The 24,689-nt window shown below is 37.5% G+C and overlaps 1 protein-coding gene across 4 annotated transcripts in view; it reads left to right on the forward strand.

The window, feature by feature from the left end:
• Positions 1 to 24,689, forward strand: part of DYNC2LI1 (dynein cytoplasmic 2 light intermediate chain 1) — a 69,364-nt gene that overhangs the window by 11,146 nt on the left and 33,529 nt on the right. For all 4 annotated transcript variants that reach the window (XM_044263614.1, XM_044263616.1, XM_044263617.1 and 1 more), the window contains exons 3-12: positions 3,212 to 3,246; positions 5,601 to 5,670; positions 7,737 to 7,825; positions 12,236 to 12,422; positions 13,355 to 13,423; positions 14,042 to 14,119; positions 18,114 to 18,190; positions 18,780 to 18,850; positions 21,930 to 22,027; positions 22,429 to 22,521. In XM_044263614.1, coding sequence (XP_044119549.1) covers positions 3,212 to 3,246; positions 5,601 to 5,670; positions 7,737 to 7,825; positions 12,236 to 12,422; positions 13,355 to 13,423; positions 14,042 to 14,119; positions 18,114 to 18,190; positions 18,780 to 18,850; positions 21,930 to 22,027; positions 22,429 to 22,521 — 867 coding nt within the window. The remainder of the gene's footprint in view (positions 1 to 3,211; positions 3,247 to 5,600; positions 5,671 to 7,736; positions 7,826 to 12,235; positions 12,423 to 13,354; positions 13,424 to 14,041; positions 14,120 to 18,113; positions 18,191 to 18,779; positions 18,851 to 21,929; positions 22,028 to 22,428; positions 22,522 to 24,689) is intronic.

The raw sequence follows: 24,689 nt of genomic DNA on the forward strand, positions 1-24,689 counted from the left end.
GAATGTGTTGGCATGTGTGATTTTGGACATAGTTTCCAGTGGTGACGTGATTGAAGATGTAACCTTGGAAGTGATGTATGGCAGAAGTGGAGTGAAGGGAAGAGTCTATGTGAGGAGGCAAAGGCACTGAGACGTCTGCATGTTTGGTGGGTTGCCCATGCCTATGTGGGTGTGAAGTTAACAAGGCTAATGACAGTAGCTGGGAGAGAAAGGGAGACTGTGAGCCAGAGAAGATGACGACAACCGTCACAGTAGACTGGTACAAACCTCTAAGGCTTTTGCAAAAGGAGGGAAGTAGAATAATTATTTAAAGGGGGTGGGGGTGCCAAGTTGACCACTAATAATTATATGTCAGGGGCATGTGGGTGGCTCAGTCAGTTGTGCCTCTGACTCTTGGTTTCACCTCAGGTGATGATCTCATGGGCTGTGGGATGGATCCCGTGTTAGTTCCATGCTCAGCGGGGAGCCTGCCTGAGGATTCTCTCCCCCTGCCTCTCTATCCACTCACACTCCCTGTCCTTTCTGTCTCTCTCAAATAAAATCTTTAAAAAAAAAAAATAAAATAAAGGTGACATTGGGGAGGGAGGAGAGCCCTGAAGTACATAAGGTGTAGAAAAGAATAGCCGCCTTTAACAGGATTGCAGAGGAAGTGGTCCAGAGGCAGCGGTATTTTAGGTAAGGCCAGCAGGTGGAGAGCACATTCTGAAGAAGTTGAGTTTACTGGGGAGTTTGCTAATCATGGAGCTGGAGCTATAGAGTGGAAGGATGTTGGAAGAAGGGAGGGGTTTATTGTGCCTGATGAAGGGATGCATAGAGGATTATGGAATTAGAGCTTCAGAGAAAAAGACTGGACTTCCGATGTCACTGAGGTAATGGGAGGAAAGACAGGATTCATTCTGGTATCTCTAAGTGAACTTGTATTAGGTCAGAGTTTACTGAACCAGGAGAGGTAGGAGTCTCTGAATCTACTCTCAGAGGACACTAAGTTCACTAGTGATTTTAAAAAATTTGGATCATATTTTAATGATAATCTAAAAGTTTGTTTCAGTGCCCAGAATTGAGTTTATGTTTATTTGGAATTACCACCACATAATACTACACATTTACATGAAATTTAAATCAATATTTAAATCAACACTATAGGACCATGAGAATTTGAGAAAATTGACTAATTATATCTAAGATTCCTTCTAATTCTAAAATACATTCGTTCTGATTCTGTGTTTTCTTGTACATAGAGTACATTAGTTTTTAGGTGTAGTTGTCTCCCCCTGTCTGCAAGGGTTATGTTCCAAGACCCCCCAGTGAATCTCTGAAACTGCAGATAGTACTGAACATAGTATATACTATGTTTTTTTCTATACTTACCTACCTATGATAAAATTTAATTTATAAATTAGGCATAGTAAGAGATTAACAACAATAACAAAATTAAACAATTATAACAATATAATACAAGTTGAATGTGGTCTGTCATTCAAAATACCTTACTATACTGTGCTCACCCTTCTTGTGATGATCTGAGATGATAAAATGCCCATGTGATGAGGTGAAGTGACGGGAATGACATAGCATCTGCCTTTGGCTCTAGTCATGATCCTGGGGTCCAGGGACCATGCACACATAGGGCTCCCTGCTCATTGGGGATTCTGCTTCTCCCTCAGCCCTTTGCCGCTGCTCATGCTCGCTCTCTCTCAAATGAATGAATAAATCTTTCAAAATAAATAAATAATCTGCAAATCCATCACCTAGAAGCTTTCACGATTAGCTTAGCAATACCCCTCTGGATCTGTTTATTTTTGTGTATGTGTTTCTGTGCCTCTTTCTGGATCTGTTTATGTGTATGTGTAGGTATGTAGATCTCAAAAAAAGCAGGAAAAGATAATTTAAAAATTGAAAACAGGGTTATGCTAATCTATTATAAATGTTTTACCATGTCAGTAAATATGTTCCTATATCATCATTCCTAACAGCTGCGTGTTACTCCATTCACGGATTGTCGTAGTTAATTTAGCCCATCCCCTGTTTGGGGACATTTAGGTGGCTTTTGGTTTTTCACTTTGATGTAATACCTGTCAATAAACATCCTCCAATAATTTACATTTTTGGTCCTATTTCAATTATTTATGTTTCCCATTATAAAAAAGTAATCAACTTGATTGTATCCCAGATATAATCTAGAGTAATTTATTTGTGATCATACTTTTTTTGGTTAAAAAAATTGTAGGTTTTTAAGGACAACACATATCTAGTCAAATGTTCTTTGTTTTTGTCAGTCTGGGATTTTCCAAACTATTTTCCTTGGAACCCAAAACCTTCTTCCATTGGAACTTCACCTGCTGCTCCTCTTATATCTCTCTTCTTGTAAGAGATTTTTTATTAAGAAAAAAATCAGGGGTGCCTGGGAGGCTCATTCATTAAGCATCTGCTTTAGGCTCAGGTCACGATTCCAAGGTCCTGGGATTGAGCTCCACATCGGGCTCCCTGCTTGGTGGGAAGCCTGCTTCTCCCTCTCCTACTACCCCTGCTTGTGTTCCCTCCCTCTCTTGCTGTCTCTCTCTCTCTCTCTCAAATAAATAAATAAAATCTTAAAAAAAAAAAAAAAAAGTCAAGGATTAAGCCACTAAGCCAATCCCTAAGATGTAAAGTTAAGTTTCATGATTAGTGGCAGAGATGACCAGAGCCTATATGTTCTGACTCCTAACAAGAAACTTAGAATAAGTTTATTTTCTAAAAATAAAATGATAAACAAGAAATACTCTAACCCAGTATCTGGATTGCTTTCTTTGAACATATTTGCAGCATGTACTTTATTTGTAATCTTTCTTTTTTATTTCCACTTCAACAATTGGAATTAAAAACATTTTAGAAGACACTAATCATCTGCTTAACCAGTAATTAGCATTGATGAATAGAGAGAAAATTTCAGACAGCTGCCAAGTTGACCACTAAAGTGAGGTATGATTTGCTACTATTTGTCATCTGCAGGACTTTATAATTATAATAATAGCAGTGTAGTTACACTGTGATGGAAAGTTGACAGTTAACTTTTTCCACTTATCAAACTTAGGAACAATTCTGAAAGTTTCTAGTTTCCAGGTAATTTATCATTCAAGTGATTAAAATCTATTTTTGGCCACAATTATGAACAATAACAAAATTTTACATGTGGATGACATTAACACAGTATTCTTTCTTTTTTAATTTCCAGGGAAAGACTACTATTATTCTAAGGTGTCTTGACAGGTAAGTGTTATGTTAACCTTTAGACTACATTTTCTGTTTATTCTAGTTGTACAGAGCACGTTAGATTCTAAAAGGCATATGGAAGGAGAACAATTTTGAGGCCCAAATAGTATTAATTCTTAGTGAATTCTTAGTATGGTCTTTAAGAGCTTCTTTAAAGACAAAAACAACAATAAGCAAATAAAATGTATATACATATTTTTTGGTATATATACACACATATACTTATATATAAATAAGCAATTTATAGATATAAACACACACAGGATTAGTGTTGAATTTTCCTATTTGGGGAAGAAATGAACATAACTGTGATACTACTTACCTGCTTTTTGGCTGTGCTACTCTGATACTTGGTTTATTATTTTACCTAGCCCATGATTATTGAACATTAATTCTAATCTTTAAATTATCCATGGAAGCATTTTTGAAGCACAATGTTGGTCTTCAAACTGTACCTTTTACCATTTGTTTTTTATACTTCCTAACCTTCTATATGGCCATCAGATTAAGATTTGGGTTTACAATCAGTGGGCATTGCAGGAAATGAGAAGTAAAGTCTTCAACTGATTTTGGAAGAGATCCCTTCATTCTAATACCTATGTCTTAAAACTTCTCCAAAAACATCAACATAGATGGAATTTTCTCTTAAGGTTACATTTAAAAAACATCATCCATTTGAAAAATAAAGAATTCAAATAATAGAATCCTGACTTTGTGTAATTTCTTTTAACCAGCAGAATTGTTTCTTGGAAGAACCATCCATACTGACACCTGTATCATCTTTCCATCCCCAGGAATGATGGCTCTTTCTAGACCATATGTGTTTCTTTTTACAAATAAGTCGTCTGACACAATATCAGCTTAGGCTGAAATATGACACTGAACTGAATTTCAGTTCCTTGGTAGTCTACTTAGGAAAAAAAGACAGTTCTGTCTATTATATGCTAAATACCAGAGCTTATAAATTTTGTCTTAAAAGCGGCAGTCTGTTTTGTAAAAGAAAATTGGTAACTTTTAGGAAATAAAACCGAGGGGCGCCTTGGGTGGCTTAGTGGGTTAAGCCTCTGGCTTCAGCTTAGGTCATGATCCCAGAGTCCTGGGATCGAGCCCCGCATCGGGCTCTCTGCTCAGCAGGTAGCCTGCTTCCTCCTCTCTCTTCCTGCTTCACTGCCTGCTTGTAATTTCTCTCCCTGTCTAATTAATTAATTAATTAATTAATTTTTAAAAAGGAAACACAACCGAACATTTTACTATATCAAAAAAAGATATATATAGGGATAATATGCAAAGTACCTAATAAAGATAAATATATAAATCACAAATTTAAAAATGATTTCTCTTTGTTCTCCAAATTAAAAAAGATATATATCAATACTGTTCACCCTTAAAAAGGAAGAAAATTCTGGTGCATGCTACAGCATAGGTGAACCTTGAGAACGTTATACTAAGTGAAATAAGTCAGTCACAAAAAGACAAATACTGTGTGATTCCACTTCTGTGAGGCATCTCAGAGCAGTCACATTCACAGAAACAGAAGGTAGAATGGGAATGGTATTTGCCAGGGTCTGGAGCGGGAAGGAAAAACAGTGAGTTATTGTTTAATGGGTATACAGTTTCAGTTTTGTAAGATGAAGAAGTTCGAGAGTTTGTGCAGCTTGTGAATACACTTAACATTACTGATCTGTACACGTAAAAATGGTTAAGAAGTAAGTTTATGTTATGTGTTTTTAACTACAATAAGAAATGAAATCAGTAAATAAGTAGATACATTCCATAAAACTGCTTACCAAGCAGTATTAGCTGCTGTGCCAGTAATTCATCAATTCATTTGTCCATTTTTAGGACTTGATGTAATTTGTTCGTTTGCAGCTCTCACTAGTTAAATGATGTCTGTGTTTGAGTCATGAGTTAAGATAGAGAAGTACATTAAATCTTCCATTGATGTCTTCAGTGAATCATTCGATTCCCAGCTCCCCACGTCAGGGCCGAGCACAGATCTGGTTTCCGTGCTTCCCCTGTGACCCGAACACCGAGAGCTGTGCCCGGACACAGCGCCTTCCCTGGGCAGCCACACCACCTTCTCTGCTTGCCCTGACAGAGCCCGTGAGGGCTACCGCGTCGTGCACGTACCATCTTTCGTCTCTGCAGCTGTGAATAAAATCCTCGAAGATGGTTTTGTGAAGGCTTGATTTTTTATATAAAATTTTAGCAGCTTTACCTCAGTGCTATTCCACAAATTAACTTCTCTCCCTAATAGAACAAGTTTTTAAGAGGAAGCAAAAATGAATTGGGTAAAATAGGTTAGCATAAGGGAACACATGATGGTAACACTGTCTGTCTTTATCATGCAGGGATGAGCCACCAAAACCAACATTAGCTTTGGAATATACATATGGAAGAAGAGCAAAAGGGCATAATATAGTGAGTGGTTTTTTAAGTGATATTGCTGTGCCTGTAGATAGAGAATTAATAATGCCAACTTTGTTTTAGATTTTCATCTTATCTATAATCAGTAAACATAGCCGGTTGTACATTTCATCGCTATGTGCTTTTAGACTTCAAATGCACCTTTGCAGATGTGAAGCCAACCCAAACTGTGAAAATAATTTAGCCTTCTTCTGGGTTGTGCCTTAGAATGCTGGAGTAAGTTTGCCTTGTAACTTTTTTGTACAGTTTTTGGACACATTATATTAATTGTGTTAATGTGACTTTTTCTTCTTTAAAGTGGGAATAATATTGTTACATCCTGTCACCCCCAAAAATCTGCTAAAAATACGAGTTTGACCTGTAGAATATTTTTTAAAATATATTATTCAAGATCCAAATTATTAGCATTTTTAAAGTATATCTTGAAGTTAGTAAAACTACTTGAGACCGAAGGCCATAATTGGTTACAATCCTATTTTCACATGTTTGAGTGTCTACTCAAAGGAACGTTGGAAGGGCACCTGGGTGGCTCAGTGGGTTAGGGCCTCTAACTTCGGCTCGGGTCGTTTTCCCAGGGTCCTGGGATCGAGCCCCGCGTCGGGCTCCCTGCTCGGCGGAGAGCCTGCTTCCCCCTCTCTCTCTCTCTGCCTGCCTCTGTGCCTACTTGTAATCTGTCTGTAAAACAAATAAATAAAACTAAAAAAAAAAAAAAAGGAAAGTTGGAGATTAGTCAGGACAGGAGAGTTTATGGCATATGTTAGAAGGATAAAAAAAAATCTGAAATAGAATCCTCACGTGGAGTTCTCCCATGATAAAAGGTCATTTCTTAGAGTTAGGCGTATGGAAGAACAATTATACTGCGTTTCTCCCATAAGAGACAAATTCTTACAGATTGATCTAGTCCAAATGTTTGATCATTAGTTCAAACTGCCTGTTGCTAGATTTGCCAGTGAAGATTGGTTATTAAGACTGTGATATTAAAAAGAAAAGAAACAACATAATATAGTGAGATGTGGGAAAACCTTGTTTTTGTGACTCACATGAATTTTAATATGAACGAAGACAGAGAAATGGGATTATCATTTTCATTGGAAACTTTGAAATAACTTTCATAGCTTCACTTTTGAGAAGAGCTCTAAAAACTTCCCTTGGTCAAATTGTGACTCAAGGGAGATTTTGCAGTGAAAAATTATTTCCCCCATAAACATTAGTGATTAATATATTAACAGCAAATACTCAAATATCAATAGCAAAACAATCTTAGTGATTATGAGATGATAATTTATCAAAAATACTCAACTAAAACTTGCTTTTTAAAAAATTTTTAAATTTTTTTAATTAACATATAATGTATTATTAGCCCCAGGGGTACAGGTCTGTGAATCGTCAGGCTTACACACTTCACAGCACTCACCATAGCACATACCTTCCCCAGTGTCCATAACCCACCCTCTCTAAAACTTGCTTTAACGACTGTCTGTCTCTTCCAGGTTAATGGCAATGGATATATGAAAACTCATGTGACTTTCTTTTTCCCCTAAACTTTGTGTTGGCAAGTTGGGCTTTTCCATATTCGTTCTGGAAGATTGAATGTCTTTCTCAAATTTAATGTTCCCTAAGAGTTCCAAATGGAGGCAGTGTGTCTGCTCCTCACACAGACATGGTGTCCCAAAGTCTCCTGAGCAACCAGGAGGAAGCAGAGAAGCCATTAGTTAGCAGTCAAAGAAGGTTGGCACGGAATAGATGCTCTTACTCCCGAGCTGCATGGCTGCCCCACCGTTACAATCCCCCAGTGCTTAGGAGTCCTTTGAAAAGGGAATTAGTTTTTCTCTCTCTTCTTGTTCTCCACCTACCATGTTAAGGTTTCATCCTTGTTTTTTTGGAATAGATGTCTCAGTGCATTTTGGGAAGAGAAAGAGGGAAGCTTTGAATGCCAAGAAAAGGTTTATTGAGGACTGCAATATTTTGAATTCATAATTATTACTGGCTGATGCTATGAACTTAAGTAGTATTGAAAAATAAAATAATAATAATAACATGAAAAATACCTGTTTTTTCAGCCGAAAGATATTGCTCACTTCTGGGAACTAGGTGGAGGAACGTCTTTATTGGACTTAATCAGCATCCCCATCACAAGTGATACCTTACGGTAAGTGAGCCCAACCCAGGAACAGTTGTTCGTCACGTACCCAGTGTCCACGAATGAATATGCCTGGGCTGTTGGGAGTCAGAATTTGAGGGGGCAGTTTTATGTTGCTGAAGGGTTACACTCCCTTCCTTTCTGTGCTCTTCAAGTGTCGTGCTTTTCCAAGAGATGTTTAAAAAAACCAGGGTTTGGTCTGTGCTGACAGCTGGCATTCCAACTGGTAACATATTTTGTAAGCCTGCAAACAAACAAACAAGATATGTCAAGTAACACTTGAGCAATGAATTCACTTGGCAAACATAAATTTGAAAACCTTGGTTCTTTTGAGTACCCGCCCGAGTGTGAGCTAATTCAGCCCTGTGCGTTTTCTTCAGCTGGATATTTAAATCTACCTTCGAATTTAATGCTAATTAGTACCCCAGAAGCTTTACCCAAGGGAACAGTGACTTAGAGGAGGGACAAAGTCTCTCTATTTGCTGACCTTAAATAGGAACTTGAGAAAAACCTTAAACTCTTTGGTTGTGTTTCCTGACAATGACTCCCACATGTTGGCCAAATCAGACGTGGAAAATTGTGACATTTCTCGCAGTGTTCCTGGGAAAGCGTCTTAGCCAAGGAAAACACGCATTTTTACATCTGAAATATCTTACTCTTGTCAGAGTTTAACAGAAACCATTGCTGCTGCCTGGACCAGATACAAAGGGCTTGACAGTTACTTGTTACATTTCAGCTGTTAAGATCTTCAGGGTATGGACTGATTTCTCTTGAACAGAACAATTGTTTTTCCATAAGCTAGCTGGTTGCTGATAATGTTGGCTTTATTTGTCCAGTGTTATTTCCTTCTTTTAAAGAAATTTCATTTGTTGTCTTTTACTTGTTATAAAAGTAGCATATGCTCATGTAGAGATCTTGGGAAAACACTGAAAGGTAGGAAGAAGGTAAGAGTACCCATAATCACCTGAAAATAACTCTTGTTAACATGCCAAGGTATTTCTTTCAGTGTCCTCAGCCTTTATAAATATACTTTGTACAGTTTAGGGATGTTTTCTATGTGTGTTTAGATCTTGCCTTTTCATGTATAACCACCATTCCCCCTGACATTATTTTTCAGCAACATGGAATTTTACAGCTATATAGATTTTCATTTGTCCTCCTTTAACAGAGACAAATCATGGAGGCCCCCCCGGGAATGAGGGCCACTCCTAGTGGTGTGGTTGAGAGAAGGCAGGATGGGAGAGATGCTGAGGAACCAGAGCTGCCAGGCATTGTGGCCTGAGGTGGAAAGAAGAGCAGATGGCTGGGAGCTGCTCTTATTGGGCTGGGAGCTGGCTCCAGTTCTGGCCATGACTCTGTCCCATCACCCTGTCAAATGATCTCACTTCCCCTCCTCTGGCCCGAGAGGCTCCAGGCCTGATGGCCTTGTGGAAATTCTGCTTTCTGCAGGAAGCCACATTCTCCCACAGCTTCTTTAATGTCTCACTTTGTGAGTTCTTGGGTCTTCGTTCCCTGGAAGCCCAGGGCAGCCGTGGCTTGCTTTACGAGGGGAGGTCAGGGTTCTGATAAACAGACGGAAGGGAAGCTGGAGGCCTTCATCCAAAGTAGTTTACTGAGTGCTTAAGGAATTCATGAAAAACATTTCACGCCTAATGTTGTTGCAGATCTTAGAGTGTTTTGTGACTGGAATCAATTTGACACGTAATTAATTTCCTTGTGTTGGACAAAGCCCAGCAACTTGTGAAAAATAATATTGCCAAATGCTATTAGATACTGTTTATCTTTCATACACTGATTATAAGTGCATTAAACAGACTTTAGATAATTTGTAATGGAGCATTTCCTGTGGTTTCATTCCCTGTTTAAAGAGGTGGTTGTGTTTTTTAAAAAAAACAAACAAGTTTTTTTTTTTTAATAGGGTATCATGCCATTTGAGACAACATGGATGGGCCTACAGGGTACTGTGCTACATGAAATAAGTAAGAATGAGAAAGATACCATAGGATTCCACTTATAAATGGAATCTAAAAAAAAAAAGAAACCAAAAGCAGAATCAGACACGTAAATACAGAGAACACACTGATGGCTGCCGGAGGGAGGGGGTGGAGGGATGCGCACAGTGGGTGAAGGGGAGCGGGAGATACAGGCTTCTGGTTATGAGTAAGCCACAGGGATAAGAGGCACAGCATAAGAAATACAGTCAGTGATATCATAATAGTGATGTAATGGGACAGACGGCAGCCACACTCACAGTGGGGACAGCATCGTGTATAAACTTGTCAATCACTAAGTTATACACCTGAAACTAATGTGACATTCTGTCAGATATACTCAAAAATTATTTTGCTGTTATTTGCTGTGAAGGAAAAATAACACAGATGTGTACAGTGCAATAGAAATACAAACTTTAAAGGTTGAATATTCTGTTATGTTTTCACTTAAAGTTATTTTTTATTTGGAAAAATAATAGATTTTTGGTTACATACATTTTACCACAGTAAAAAAAGTGAAACCGTAGTCAGTGTTTTTTAAACAACCATACTAACCCCCTACAATAAATTTAATTTCTTATAAAGATTTATATTATTTATTATTATAGTCAAGTAAAGCTATTATGGGTTTACTAAAATGATGTAGATCTGATTAGCTATACAACTTAATGACATGCTGATTTTATGGCAAACCTCGATAATTACTGTATAAAAGACTATTTTCTGAAGTTAGACCTATAGTATAGAATTTAGTTACTGTTTCGCTTGAATTACACAAAATAGCTGGTTTTTCTCTAAGCAAAAGAACTGATATAATTATAAAATGACTAACATGTATTGTAATTCCTTGCTATATCTAACAAATGGTTGCCCTGTTGATCAGGGGGAACATACTGGCTTGTGATTATGGCTCTCCATACTTACTATGACCATGTTCTGAAATACTCCTAGATTTGTTTTTTGTTTTGATAAAATGTCCTCACATTTTATCCCTTGCCACTTTTAAGTGTACATGTATCTACTCCTTGTGCAGCCATCACCACTATCTCCAGATTTTTTTTCATTCTCCCCAACTTTCATTCTCTGTCCCCATGAAACACTGATTCCCTACAGTCCCCTTCCCCAACCCTTGGCAGCCACCTTCATACGCGCTATGAATTTCTGTGAATCTGACTACTCTAGGGCCCTCCTGTTCATGAAGTGGTGTGGTACCTGTCCTTTGAGTCTGGCTTCTTTCAAGCCACAGAATGTCTTCAGGTTCACCCATGTCAGAATTTCCTTCCGTTGGTATTCTGCTGGATGGATATACCACATTTTGTTGAGGCATTCAGCCATGGATGGATATTTGGGTCATTCCCACTTTTTGGCTATTGTGAATAGTGCTGCCATGAGTGTTATTGTAGAGATACGTGTTCGAGTCCCTGATCTCAAATACTCCTGGAAGTGGAATTGCTGGATCATATGGTAATTACTTAATTTTTTGAGGAACCAGCATATTGTTTAACACAGTAGGAATTTCACATTTTACATTCTCCCCAGAAATGCTCAAGGATTCTGATTTCTCTGTTTTCTTACCAGCACTTGTTATTGGTGTTCTGTTCTGTTTTTGTCTTACCATAGCTATCCTAAGGATTAGGATTAATCCTTATGTTACTGTAAGGATTAGGGTATTGGGCATCTTTTCATATATTAATGGCCGTTTGTAGATCTTCTTGGGAGAAATGTCTATTGGTGTCTTTTGCCTATTTTTTCGTGGGTTTGTTGTTGATGAGTTTGATTTGTTTGAGTGACAGGAACACGAGTACACATTCGTGTGATGATGGCAGTGGTGTGCATGGTCACCAGGGGTGCGCATTCAGGGAGGCCCCATCGTATAGCAGTACGTGTGGCTCTGGATCTACGGCTCTACAGTCTACTAGTTCTATAAATCTGCGCCTCGGACTTCTAATCCATATGATGGGCATCATAACATCTGCTCGGAAGGGTTGTTACAAAGATTTAGTAAAGGAGATAGTCCCCTGCCTGGGGCCATCCGTACATCTGTTCTCTGTGACCTAATTGTCATGTTGTTGCTTGGGCTCTCATTCTTTGTTTCCATTCTCTAGAGGATACAGTAAAATTGGATCAGATCATCACATTGTTGGACCTGATTGCTTGCAGATTATTTGAATTGGATTATCATTAGTACAAACAAAACCTTCAGTGCCACTGTTGGTTATAACACTTAAATATCACTAGAGTAAATTGCTGGAATAAATAAGGCTATAACTTTGGGCTGTCTCTGTGTGTGTTTTGTCTTAGAAAAGTGCTATATGTTTTGTTTGATCTTTAAGCTATAGTGTTATTCTTAGAGAATAAATTTCAGTATAATGTTTCAAGACTGTAATTACTTTGAGTCTTTTTTAAGAAATGTTTTTATTTTTTTTAGGACATTTTCTCTTGTTCTTGTTTTGGATCTTTCGAAACCTAATGACCTTTGGCCCACCATGGAAAATCTGTTGCAAGCCACAAAAAGCCATGTGGATAAAATGATAATGAAACTGGGCAAGACCAATTCTAAAGCAGCTTCTGAAATGAGACAGAAGATATGGAGTAATATGCAGAAGGACCATCCAGTGAGTTACTGTTGGGATTATTCCTGGAATCCTTAGCCCCATACATAGTTAAAGATAACATCACAAACAGCTTCCTTAGATTTTTATGCATGATTTGAAATTCATTTGATGTAGATGAACTTGTTCACTGGAAAATTATAGCAATTTAATAAAACCTCAGTGAGAGCAAAACAAGGAAAAAGATTTCTCATGTCTTCTTGTTAGACATTCACTGTGATTGTTATGGCATATTATACCAATCAAAAGAAATAGAGTTTTGAAGTAGTAGTTTGATATTGATTTTATAACCTCTGTAAAATGAAGATAAAAAAACGGACTGTACAAAAGTCACCTGGCAAAGAGCAGATGAAGCTACAAGTTTAAGCAATGAGTAGAGTTTTCACAGCCTTCATTGTCACTCTGTGTAGTTTACATTCATTTAGTGTCTGTCATATATTCAATATCTTTTGATTATCTGACAACTAACTGAATTATAAAGTTGCAGCGATGGTAACACAGGTCTTTCAGTACAACCATGAATATTATTTTCTAGAAAACCTGCAGCACTATCTTACGTTGCCCAGCTTTACATAATAGGGAATATGAGGATGAAACTGATAGTTTATGGTTTCCATCCGTGCTGTGTAAATGCTACTGCAACAAAAGCTAATACCAAATAGTAAATAATAAAAACAGGCCGATGACATGTTATTTAAGAAAATGGGACAGAATATAACAAATAAATAAATATGGTAATTTAGGAATTGCCATTTCTTGTTTCATACTTGAGGTATATAATTTAGCAAGTGAAAGTTAAAAATTCAGACAACCTCTATGTCAAGCCAAATCAACATTTCTAAAAAGACTAAAATGGTATATTTTTAGAAGTAAATAGAATTTGCTGAATACATAGTACTAAGCAATTTATAATAATCAATAAAATATGTTAACAGGATCGTGAATTAATCGACCCATTTCTAATACCTCTGGTCATAATTGGAAGTAAATACGATATTTTTCAGGTAAGCTTTTCCACTTCTAGTTAAGGTGGTGGTTTATGCTTACCCAGGCTTTATGGTAGAGGAATAAAAATTATAGTGATATGAGAAAAATGACTCTGTGAGGGAGAAATCAAGGAGTCACACATCTTAAGGATTTTGGAAAAGAAGACATAGTGGGGAAAGAAAATATGTAAAGAACAATACATACAGTGGAGTGGGGATAAGGCAGTCAGGGGGGATGGGTGGATTGAGAAACTGAATCTTTCACTGAGTCACTGAGGGATAGGGCTGATTTCCCAACTTTTAAATTGAAGAAAGTGGAAAATTGGTTTCTTCTTATCTTTGCTTGTCAGAGAATCCCTAGGGTATTCCACACTGTAAAATGTGTGCTCATATCTAAATTCTATTGGGCTAAGTGTTTAAACAAGAAAAGATCTGATAGCTATAGTTCTAGAAGGCTGCAGCTACTGTTCAACTCTCTATAGGAACAAAATCAGGGTAATGGAGTCCTACTCCTCAGGGTATGTTCCAAAAAAAAAAAAAAATCATATATTTCTATACTTGATAATTTTCACCTTCCTGCTATAAGAATTTAATTTTCTCAACTTGCTTTTTCTTTTTAAAAACTTATTTCTTCAGGATTTTGACTCTGAGAAGAGGAAGGTTATATGCAAGACCCTTCGATTTGTTGCACATTATTATGGAGCATCGTTAATGGTTCGTACATTTCTTATCCTTTGGCTTGAGTGTGGGCGGCACCAAACTTAGAAAGATTAGCGATTTGATGCACAGTTGTAAATACTAATGTTTTTACTAGTACACATAATCCCATCCTTCCCTTTCCTACTGCCTCCAAATCCTCTTGTTATAGAATGTTTAATAATGTATTTCTAGAACATACTCTGCTAGATGGCCAACCATGTCTTCAGAGCAATTGCTTATGTCCATAAACCCCAGTCAGAATCTCGGGTAGATTCTCTGCCGAACATGGAGCCTAATCTGGAGGGGCGCCTGGGTGGTTCAGTGGGTTAAAGCCTCTGCCTTCGGCTCAGGTCATGATCCCAGGGTCCTGGGGTCGAGCCCCACATCAGGCTCTCTGCTTGGCGGGGAGTCTGGTTCTCCCCCCAACCCCTGCCTACTTGTGATCTCTGTCAAATAAATGAAGAAAATCTTAGGGGCACCTGGATGGCTCAGTGGGTTGAGCCTCTGCCTTTGGCTCGGGTCATGGTCTCAGGGTCCCAGGATCGAGCCCCGCATCAGGCTCTCTGCTCAGCAGGGAGCCTACTTCCTCCCTCTCTCTGCCTCCCTCTCTGCCTACTTGTGATCTTTGTCTGTCAAATAAATAAATAAAATCCTTAAAAAAAAAAAAAGAATTAGAACCTGGGGGCCCCTAGGTGGCTTAGTTGGTTAAGCCGCTGCCTTTGGCTCAGGTCATGATCCCAGGGTCCTGAGATTGAGCCCCACATTAGGCTCCCTGCTCAGCGGAGAGCCTGCTTCTCCCTCTTCCTCTGCCTGCTGCTCTGTGTACTTGTGCTCTCTTTCTCTCTGTCGAATAAATAATAAAAGTCTTAAAAAAAAAAAAGAATTGGAATCTGTCTTCTCCTAAGAGAAAAGAGAAAAAAAACCCTTTAACAATATGTTCTTTTTTTTAAACTTCAAAACAAAACAAAACACTGTTTTGTGTTAGGGGTTAAAACCATGAACTTGAGAGTCGTGCTGCCTGGGTTCAAATCTCAGGACAGCCATATATCAGATGAGTGATCTCAGTCCATGTCGTCTCACTCAAGCCCCAATCTCCTCCAGGGTAAAATGGACAAAACCAGTGCCTTCTTCATAGGGTTGTTGTGAGGGTAAGTGAGAGAGTAAGGTGATGTGCTCACCACAGGGCCTGAAACAGTATTCCTTAGTAAATGTTGCTTATTATAATAACTGTTACCCTTACCTTCCATAGCAGGAACAAGGGATAAAGGGTATTCTTTAATGCAATAAGATATAAAAGCACTTTTATTTAAAATAAATACTATCTTCCCATTTGAATGGTTTATTTTTCCTGGTACGTTAAAGTGCTCGGAGGAAGCTGGAGACAACACGGTCTATCCCTGGCCTTCATGGCTAGGATATTATGACTAAAACTGATGAGTATGATCTATATTTAAAATTTTTGTACTTCTGAAGACTCCAAATTGCATTGTGTATTTTTCTAAAAATACCTTTTATGTTTATACTGTATCTGTTTGTATATTAAATTGACAGAGTTCTTTGGAAATACTTTTTTTTTTAACTGTTTCAAAGAGATATGGGGAGTTTAAAATGAATGTATCTAGAATACAGAAGCAAAGACCATGGATCTTGTAGTTTCTTATTTTTACTGTAAGATAAAGCCCCACAGTTAGTTCTGGTTGCTTAGCTGAGGGAACGCTCTATCTTTTTAGGAACAGATCACATTTATGACCAGTTGGAATCTAGTCTAGTGGACAAATATTAGATCAGCCCAGGCCTCAGCAGGTCTAGAAGGTCCTACGAGATCAGGGTCTTCTAGGGAATGGATTTGAGAAAAGCTTCATCTCAGCTTTCAGCAAGCTAGAGGGATGAGAGGTTGGGATAGAGGAGCTCTTCTGGACCAGGAGAACCATAACGATTGTATAGCTTCCCAGACCAGGAAGAGAGTTACAAAGCCCCCTCCTTCCATTTGACTTCTCGTCTTCCCCACCCCCCCATTCAAGAGAATCAGTTTGGTGCTGCTTGAAAAGATAGATGGATACTCAACAGTTATTTTTTTAGCCGTTTAGTTGATCCTTTCTAATTCGGTCAAGAAAATGGACTCACCATTATGAGCAATCTAATAAAGTTAATAAAAATTTAAAAATAGAAAGACATGGGTAGGGTTGCCTGGGTGGCTTAGTTAAGTGTCTGCCTTCTCCTCAGGTCATGGTCCCAGCATCCCGAGATTGAGCTCCATGTTGGGCTCTCTGCTCAGCAGGAAGCCTGCTTCTCCCTCTGCCTCTACCTGCTGCTCCCCCTGTTTGTGCTCCATCAAATAAATAAATAAAATCTTTAAAAAAAAAGAAAAGAAAAGAAAAGAAAAAACATTGATAAGTAGGACCAGATTCAGTGGAGATCTGCCAGGATGGTATGAGACTTAAAAATGTGATGTGTGGGGGCGTCTGGGTGGCTCAGTGGGTTGGGTCTCTGCCTTTGGCTCAGGTCATGATCTCAGGGTCCTGGGATCGAGCCCTGCATTGGGCTCACTCCTCAGCAGGGAGCCTGCTTCCCCCTTTCTCTGCCTGCTTCTCTGCCTACTTATGATCTCTCTCTCTCTGTCTGTCAAATAAATAAATAAATGAAATCTTTTTTTTTAAATGTGATATATGAGGAGGAGTATAAAATTATGTTCTGTCATCAAGAATGTGATAATGCTCTTTAAATATTCAAAGGATAGGTATTAGAAGGAATCCAAAAGGATTAGGGATTAGATATTCTTTGCTCTCTTAGAGTCAAGAACAAGGAATTAGTGGAGCAGAGTTTATCTCAAAATAAGAAAGAACTTTCTAATGCTGCCATTATCTGAAAATGGAATGAGTTGCTTTGGGAGATGATGAGTTTCCGTTGAGTTTATCCAAGCAGAAGCTCTGTAGCTATTTGTGGAGGATGTTTCAAGGCAATTGATGTGACAGATTGGAGGTGGGGGGGGTCAGAAAATTTCTCATGTCCTCCCGGCCTTTCTGTGAAATGACATTTGTGATGAGGTATTTTCCTTTCCACATAGGGAAACATAAATAATAATACTAATAAAGTTGTGTTTTAAAAATTTAGGTTTTTTTTTATACTTTTAAGCCTCGAAGTATTAAAAATGTTTCAATTTTCAAAAGTCAATGTATTAAATTTTATATATTCACATGAGTTAATACTTTGCCTGGGATCCTGTCCTTAATCCAGAATGAATCTTACCCTGAAAACTGATTTCTTTGCCTTATAAAATTACTTTTCATTTTGTTGCAGGGTTGTTTTTCCCACTTTCATACATCTTAGCTATTCTGATTTGGCTGAGTAACTTCTGGTATTTCCAAAAATCAAATCAAATTTCCAAAAATCCAAAATCAAGTCTTAAGAGATTTGTAGGGTAAGCACATGTCCTGATGTTCACCTGAGGTCTCAGCTTAATTATTAATAATATCGTCCGCTTTAATTCTCTGGAGTGTTCTGGTTATGGTCACCCTAGTTGCATACCACCCCTGAGAATGTTTAGTAGCTTACTTTGCAGACTTAAGGGCAATTCTGAAGAGAAGTTAAAATATCTTTTTAATGAGTATCAGTATTGTTGAACTAGTCTGTAGTTTCCCTGCTGGCTTTTTGGAAGACAGTAATATGCCCGTGGATGGAAAATTTGTTTATGATGTATACCTCCTATTTTCTACCAACCAGACTGTATTTTGAAAATAATTATGATCCATATGTGGGAGTAGCTGAAATGATTAGTACATACACATGTCCCTTCAGTATTGTGCACTCAGGAAGCTTGAAGAATGAGTTAAAACAAATTTATTGAGATTATTTTCCTTTTTTCAGGTTGCTGTCTGCTCTAACACAAGTGTGTTGGGCAAATAAATAATAATTCTGTCTGCAATTTGTACTTGTTCAGAGCCATACTGTATTTTACCTGTTTCTGTGATTTGAAAGCACAGCATATATTCTCCTGATTTTATTTTTTTAGTTTACCAGTAAATCAGAAGCTCTATTACTAAAAATACGTGGAGTTATCAACCAGTTAGCATTTGGCATTGACAAAAGGTACTGTTAAACTATACTTTTTGTATCTTTTTAATTTTTTTTGCCAATAATCTCATCTGATTATTCTCAACTCATTATTGTTTCTTCAAAGAAAGTGTCCCCAGGTGGCTATTAGAGAAATAATTTCATATTATTTCCTATTTCTTGTATTGTTTAAATATTTCTCAAATTGTACAACTAAAATGTTATATAACACTTAAGAGACTAGAATAAAATAATATTACAGTTATTTCACTGATTTCTTCTACTTCTCTCATTTTAGTAGCTTTCCCTGTGTTACATTTTCTTATATTGATTAGGAACCGAATTGATCATTGTAGTATGTATATTTTTCTTAACATTGCTACTTTTCTTGGTTTTCATTTAAGGTAATTTGGGTCTGTCACTGTTTCTTCCCCTATAAAACTTTACTGATGCCAGACTTTTAATTTTTGAAAAAGCTTAAGTAGATATTCACTCACTCATTTGGGGACAGTGCTCTCTCACCGGTAGCTAGATATAAAACTTGGCTCTTGTATTTACAGTAGAGCATGGCAGGATATTCGATTGCTAAACTAAATTAGACTCTCTTTTCTTCTTACCCATGTAGCAAATCAATATGTGTGGATCAGAATAAACCACTGTTTATCACAGCAGGATTGGATTCTTTAAGTCAAATAGGTTGGTGAACTTATTAAGATTGTTCAATCTTTTTTTAATTGCTTATTGATTTCATCCTAGCCTGTGTTCACTTCATCTCCAATATACCACTATTTCTGAGTTCATTATCATTGCTGTTATTTATGTATTTATTTGTATATACAGTATTGATGCAGCATGTATCACATTGACATATTTGTAATGGAAGGAATGTTGCCACATAAGAAACTGATTTTGGATCTCTCTTTCACTAGAAAATTTTGCATGTATTTCCTTTCCCTCACTGATTTCCTGGTACTTTTAAATTTTAGCTTGTGGGGTTAAAAGAAAACCAGAAACACAAGAGTGGTCGGGAAAGTGAAAGCTATGTATTACAGGCCTTGATGAAAAAAGTGATGGACTAAACCAAAAAAGAACAGTTGTACTAATTATGTATGCTTTAATTCTTCATTATAAAAATAGTTTGCTTCAGATGATGGGATGTATTTCCTAAACTTATGGACATTTTAGGCTTGTGAAGCAGAAAGAATTTGAAGCTATATATAATCAAGCTCCTTATCTTCTCACAGAAGCTACTTTCATTGTGGAGGTTTGGGGCCTAGCAACTCCTTCTACTCAGGGGCTGACATAGTTTGGTTTTAATGCTCTAGTAGATAGTAGTTTTGTTCTTTATTTCTTATCCATAATTACTATTACATGCTAAAGTTGACTGGACTTCAAATGTAAATCTTTGTAATGAGATTATAGATTGAATTGGAATGAAAAGAGTACAGGTTGTTAATGAGTGGTCACAAAGACTGGTTTTATGTTATAACTGTCATTAATACCAGCTTAATTTCATTAGCTATGAGAATCACTGTGTGTACCGATAGATAATGCCCCTGAAAATAGCTGGAGGTCAAAAAGGAATGAGAATTACTGAATTTAAAAACCATGGAGCTTAGACCTCATCAAAACTAAAAACTTTTGCTCTTGGAAGTCCATTTGAAAAGAATAAGAGGACTCTACATGCTGGGAGAAAATATTTTCAACTGCATATCTAACAAAGGACTAGATATCTAGAATATATAAAGAACTTAACAGTAAAAACAAAATCCCATTAGAAAACAGCCAAAAGACAAGCATTTCACCAAGGATATACAAATGGCAAATAAGCATATGAAAAGATGTTTAATATCTTTAATCATTAGGGAAATGCAAATTGAAACCACATTGAGGTCATCAGAATAGCTAACAAAAAATAGCAACAACACCACATGCTGGCAAGAATATGAAGAAACTAGATACTCCTACACTGCTGGTGGGAATGTAAAATGAGAACAGCCACTCTTGAAGACAGTTTGACAGTTTTTTTTTATTTTTGTAAAACTAAACATGTACTATTATATGATCTATTATATGATATGATATATATGATACATCATATATGTATGATTATATGATATGTACTATTACATTATATAATGTAATATATTACATTATATAATGTAATAGTACATTATTATATAATGTACTATTATATGATCTGTACTATTATATGATCTATATAATCATATGATTATATGATTGCATTATTGGGTATTTATCTCAGAGAAATTAAAAGTTACGTTCACATGAACATCTCTACACAAATGTTCATGGTGGCTTCATTTGTAATAGTCCCAAACTAGAACAACCAGATGTTGTTTAAAACTCTGTGCTATGGTATGTCCGCACTGTAGAATACTATGGAGCAATAAAAAGGAACAAACTATTGGTACACGCAGTAACTTGGATGAATCACCAGGGAATTATACTGAGTGAAGAAAAGCCAATCAGAAAAGGTTATATACAATATGATTCTATTTATGTAAAATTTTTGTGATGAAAAATTTTAGAAATGGGAGGAAAGATTAATGATTATCAGAGGTTAGGGACAGGACTGTAGGTGGGGAGGTGTAGGAGAAGAGATTGGGAAGGGTGGTGTGGGTATAAAAGGGCAGAGCAAGGGATCCTTGAGACAGTGGTATTGTGCAGTATCTTGTCTGTGGGGGTGGATACATTTACCTTCAAAGGTGATAAAACTTGTAGAGAATTTAACACACACACACACACACACACACACACATAAATGAGGACAAGTAAAAAACTTGGGAAAGCTGAGTAAGATTGGTGAATTGCATCACTTATCTTTCCCACCAAAGTGGTAAGGAGGTCCTGAAAGAGCAACATTATAAATACTAGAAAAGAAAGAATGAGAAATCTCAGATTATAGATGGACTATTGCCAAGAAGTGGCAAGGTTTTTTCAAATTAAATTACACAGTCCGTACATAAAGGTACTCTCATTATAAAATGTTAGAATAGTTCATCCAAGGATCAAGTTTGATGTGCATACTTCCAGACTATTTTCTATACATGGGAAATAGAAAAACCTACTTGTTTGAACATAATTGGATCATTCTGTAGCTAGCATTTGGAAAGTTTCCCTTTCTACTCAGTATGTCTTAGCGGTTTTCCGTGTTAATGCTGTAGCTGGATCGATTTGGTGTTTTTACTGCTGTAGGGTTATAGAGCATGGCTGTGCATAGTGATATGGTTCACTATACCCTCACTGATGGACAGTTTGTGGCCAATTTTTCACTAATAAAAATGATGCTGCAGTGTGAAATCATTAATATCTGTGTGCAGGTGTTTCTGGATTATACACCAAAAATGGGGGTTTCTGGGTAATAGCGTATAACCTTTTTCCATATTTGTTTGTCAGTTAGTAGTGCCAAATTAGCTTCTAAATTAGTTGTCCCAATTTGTACCCTAATGAGTAGCACATAAGAGTGTTTCCTTACAAATTCACAAACACATGAGAATATCAAACTTAGTAGTTCACCAGATGGCAACGTAAGTATGGGGAAAGAGAATCACAACTCTTTACTCTGTCTCTTCTTCCTCTGGTGCTAGAATCTGTGGCCTTGCTACACTGGATTGGGGTAAATGTTGAGAGAGGCTGTATTAGGGAAAAGGGAAATGAGTGATCTTGGATTTGTATTTTTCTGAGTGTCCTGTTTTATTGATTGTTAGGTTTTAATCAGTGTAGTCATTTTGTGTACAATTTCCAATTTTAGGATCTCCTCCTGTTCCTGATAATGATATTGGAAAGCTTCATGCCCATTCACCAATGGAGCTGTGGAAGAAAGTGTATGAAAGGGTCTTTCCACCAAAGGTAAAGATTTCTAATTCTTTTAAAGCAAGAATTTTTTTGCATTATTCAAGTTATTAGAAAATGTTCCAGTGAGCCTGTTATACTTACTTTGTTTTCTACTCTTGCATGCTCAAAAATCAATTAAATATGTGCCAAAAAACTATTATACATGAGGCACTGTGGGTTTTAAAAGATGAGCAAGACACAGCTCTTGCTCCACTTTCAAATTCAGCTCCCAGGGTGCTGGAGAAGGGAGAGACAGCAACTGGAAGGAGAGGGTGGGAGAGGGCCTGGTGGCATCTGAAATGGGCCACAGTGGTGATGATAAAACCTCAAAAGACCATAGACAGTCTGGCTGAGGCAGATGGTAGTCATGGACGGTTTGGGGGTATGGGCATAAATGACTTGAAGTGTAATTTCAGAGTATCAACACACTAAAAGATATCAAGGACCCTGCAAGAGACCCTCAGTATGCTGAAAGTGAAGTTGATGAAATGAGAATTCAGAAGGATCAGGTAGTATCTTTATCATTTATTTTATCTCGAGTTTTATCACAAAATATCTCTAGAATTTCATAGATTTTTCTCAATTTATTTTATTTTATTTTTTTTACTTTTAAAATTATCAAAAGGGGTGCCTGGCTGGCTCGGTTGTTAGATTGTGCACCTCTTGATGTTTGGGGTCATGAGCTCGAGCTCCATGGTTGGTGTAGAAGGTACTTAAAAATAAAATCTTGGGGGGCGCCTGGGTGGCTCAGTGGGTTGGGCTGCTGCCTTCGGCTCAGGTCATGATCTCAGGGTCCTGGGATCGAGCCCCGCATCGGGCTCTCTGCTCTGCGGGGAGCCTGCTTCCTCCTCTCTGCCTGCCTCTCTGCCTACTTGTGATCTCTGTCTGTCAAATAAATAAATAAAATCTTTTAAAAATAAAAAAATAAAAAATAAAATAAAATAAAATCTTGGGGCGCCTGGGTGGCTCAGGGGGTTAAGCCGCTGCCTTCGGCTCAGGTCATGATCTCAGGATCCTGGGATCAAGCCCCGCATCGGGCTCTCTGCTCAGCCGGGAGCCTGCTTCCTTCTCTCTCTCTCTGCCTGCTTGTGATCTCTCTCTGCCAAATAAATAAATAAAATCTTTAAAAAAAAATAAAATCTTAAAAATATATATAATTGAATTAGTACATTGTCATTATATAAAAAAAATTCTGATGTGCATAAAGAAGGAATTTAAACCATTCCATCACCCAGAGATGAATGTCACGTATCCTTTTTGGGTTTTCCAGTTTATGTTGAAGATGGGTAGTGATTCTTACCTTGCTGGGGAGAGAATGTCACAATATTCTTTTGTTTGTGGATTTATTTAGAAAATTCAGATGAACTTTTCTTGTACCAGAAAAATTCAGGACTACCCAGTATGAAAGAATGCAAACACAGGATCTCTTAGGAAAGTGGTTAAAAATGGAGACTGTATTCCACAGATGCCCAGCTAGTGCCATCTGTGATACAAAAGTCTGATATAAGAATGCAAGAGCTGGTAAATTCATCATGACCTGAAACTTAAAATTTTCTCAGATCTTTGAAATGAGACACTGTGCAGAACCCAAATTTATATCAGCAAGCATTATAAACTGAATGCCGTGACAGCCCCTCCGGTGGGATTTGTAGAGCTCTGGCACTTGGGCCGTCACGTTGTTGTAAGGGTAACCTGAACACAGCCATCCACAGGAGCAGTGACTAGGGTATTTTTCTCAGCACTAATTTTTCACCTTCAGGGACCCTGGAATAAGAAAACAAAACATCCTATTTAAACATAGGCCAGAAGACTTTTGAAAACTATGTCATGAATATTTAAAGGGTTCTGCTGCTGTCGCAAAGTGAGAGGCATGTAGTCAGAACAGTCATATGGCCTCACATGACCTTTATTATGTGTGCAGCTTAGCTAAGGATTAGCTGGAAGCCATCCCTGAATTAATATTTACCGAGGAGTCAATGACTACCTGCCATTGTTGATAAGAGTATCTGTTTATATTGCATAGTGACCCCTTTTATTAATACACACAGGTATTATGAAGGGACTAGGGTGTTTTTCAGCATCATGATTTTACACATTCAAATCCATCTTCCATAACCTAAAAAACTGTAGGAATTTGGATTGGAACTGGAAAGCAACCCTGAGATACCTATCATTCTTCACTGTAAACAATTAACACAGCTTATGCAAGAATTCATCTGTGTTCCGTGAAATTCTAGCCAGCTGTCTGTAGCTCTTCACATTGCCTGTTTTTTTTTCTTTTTTTAATTATTTATTTATTTGTCTGAGAGACAGCGTGAGCAGGGATAGAGGAAGAGGGAGAAAGAGACTCCCCACTGAGAAGGGAGCCCGACACAGGGCTGGGGTCCAGGGATCATGACCTGAGCTGAGGACAGCAGCTTAAGCAACAGAGCCACCTAGATGCCCCTCTTTTTGATCTTCTAATATCATTATTGCCACATAACATTTTTCAGTGAAAGCAGCATTATGATCTTTAGATTTGATTTCATTTGCCATTTGGAACAATAATACTCATTTAAAAGAAATGTCTCACTCAGGGTTCTCCGTAATTACATGAAAGTCTGCCCTTACTTAAAAACCATCTGTAAATGCTTAGAGAAGTTCGTACTGTGTGCCATTTGTCTGCATACCTTTAACC

This window comes from Neovison vison, chromosome 8, assembly GCF_020171115.1.
Source record: "Neovison vison isolate M4711 chromosome 8, ASM_NN_V1, whole genome shotgun sequence".
Lineage (NCBI taxonomy): Eukaryota > Metazoa > Chordata > Mammalia > Carnivora > Mustelidae > Neogale > Neogale vison.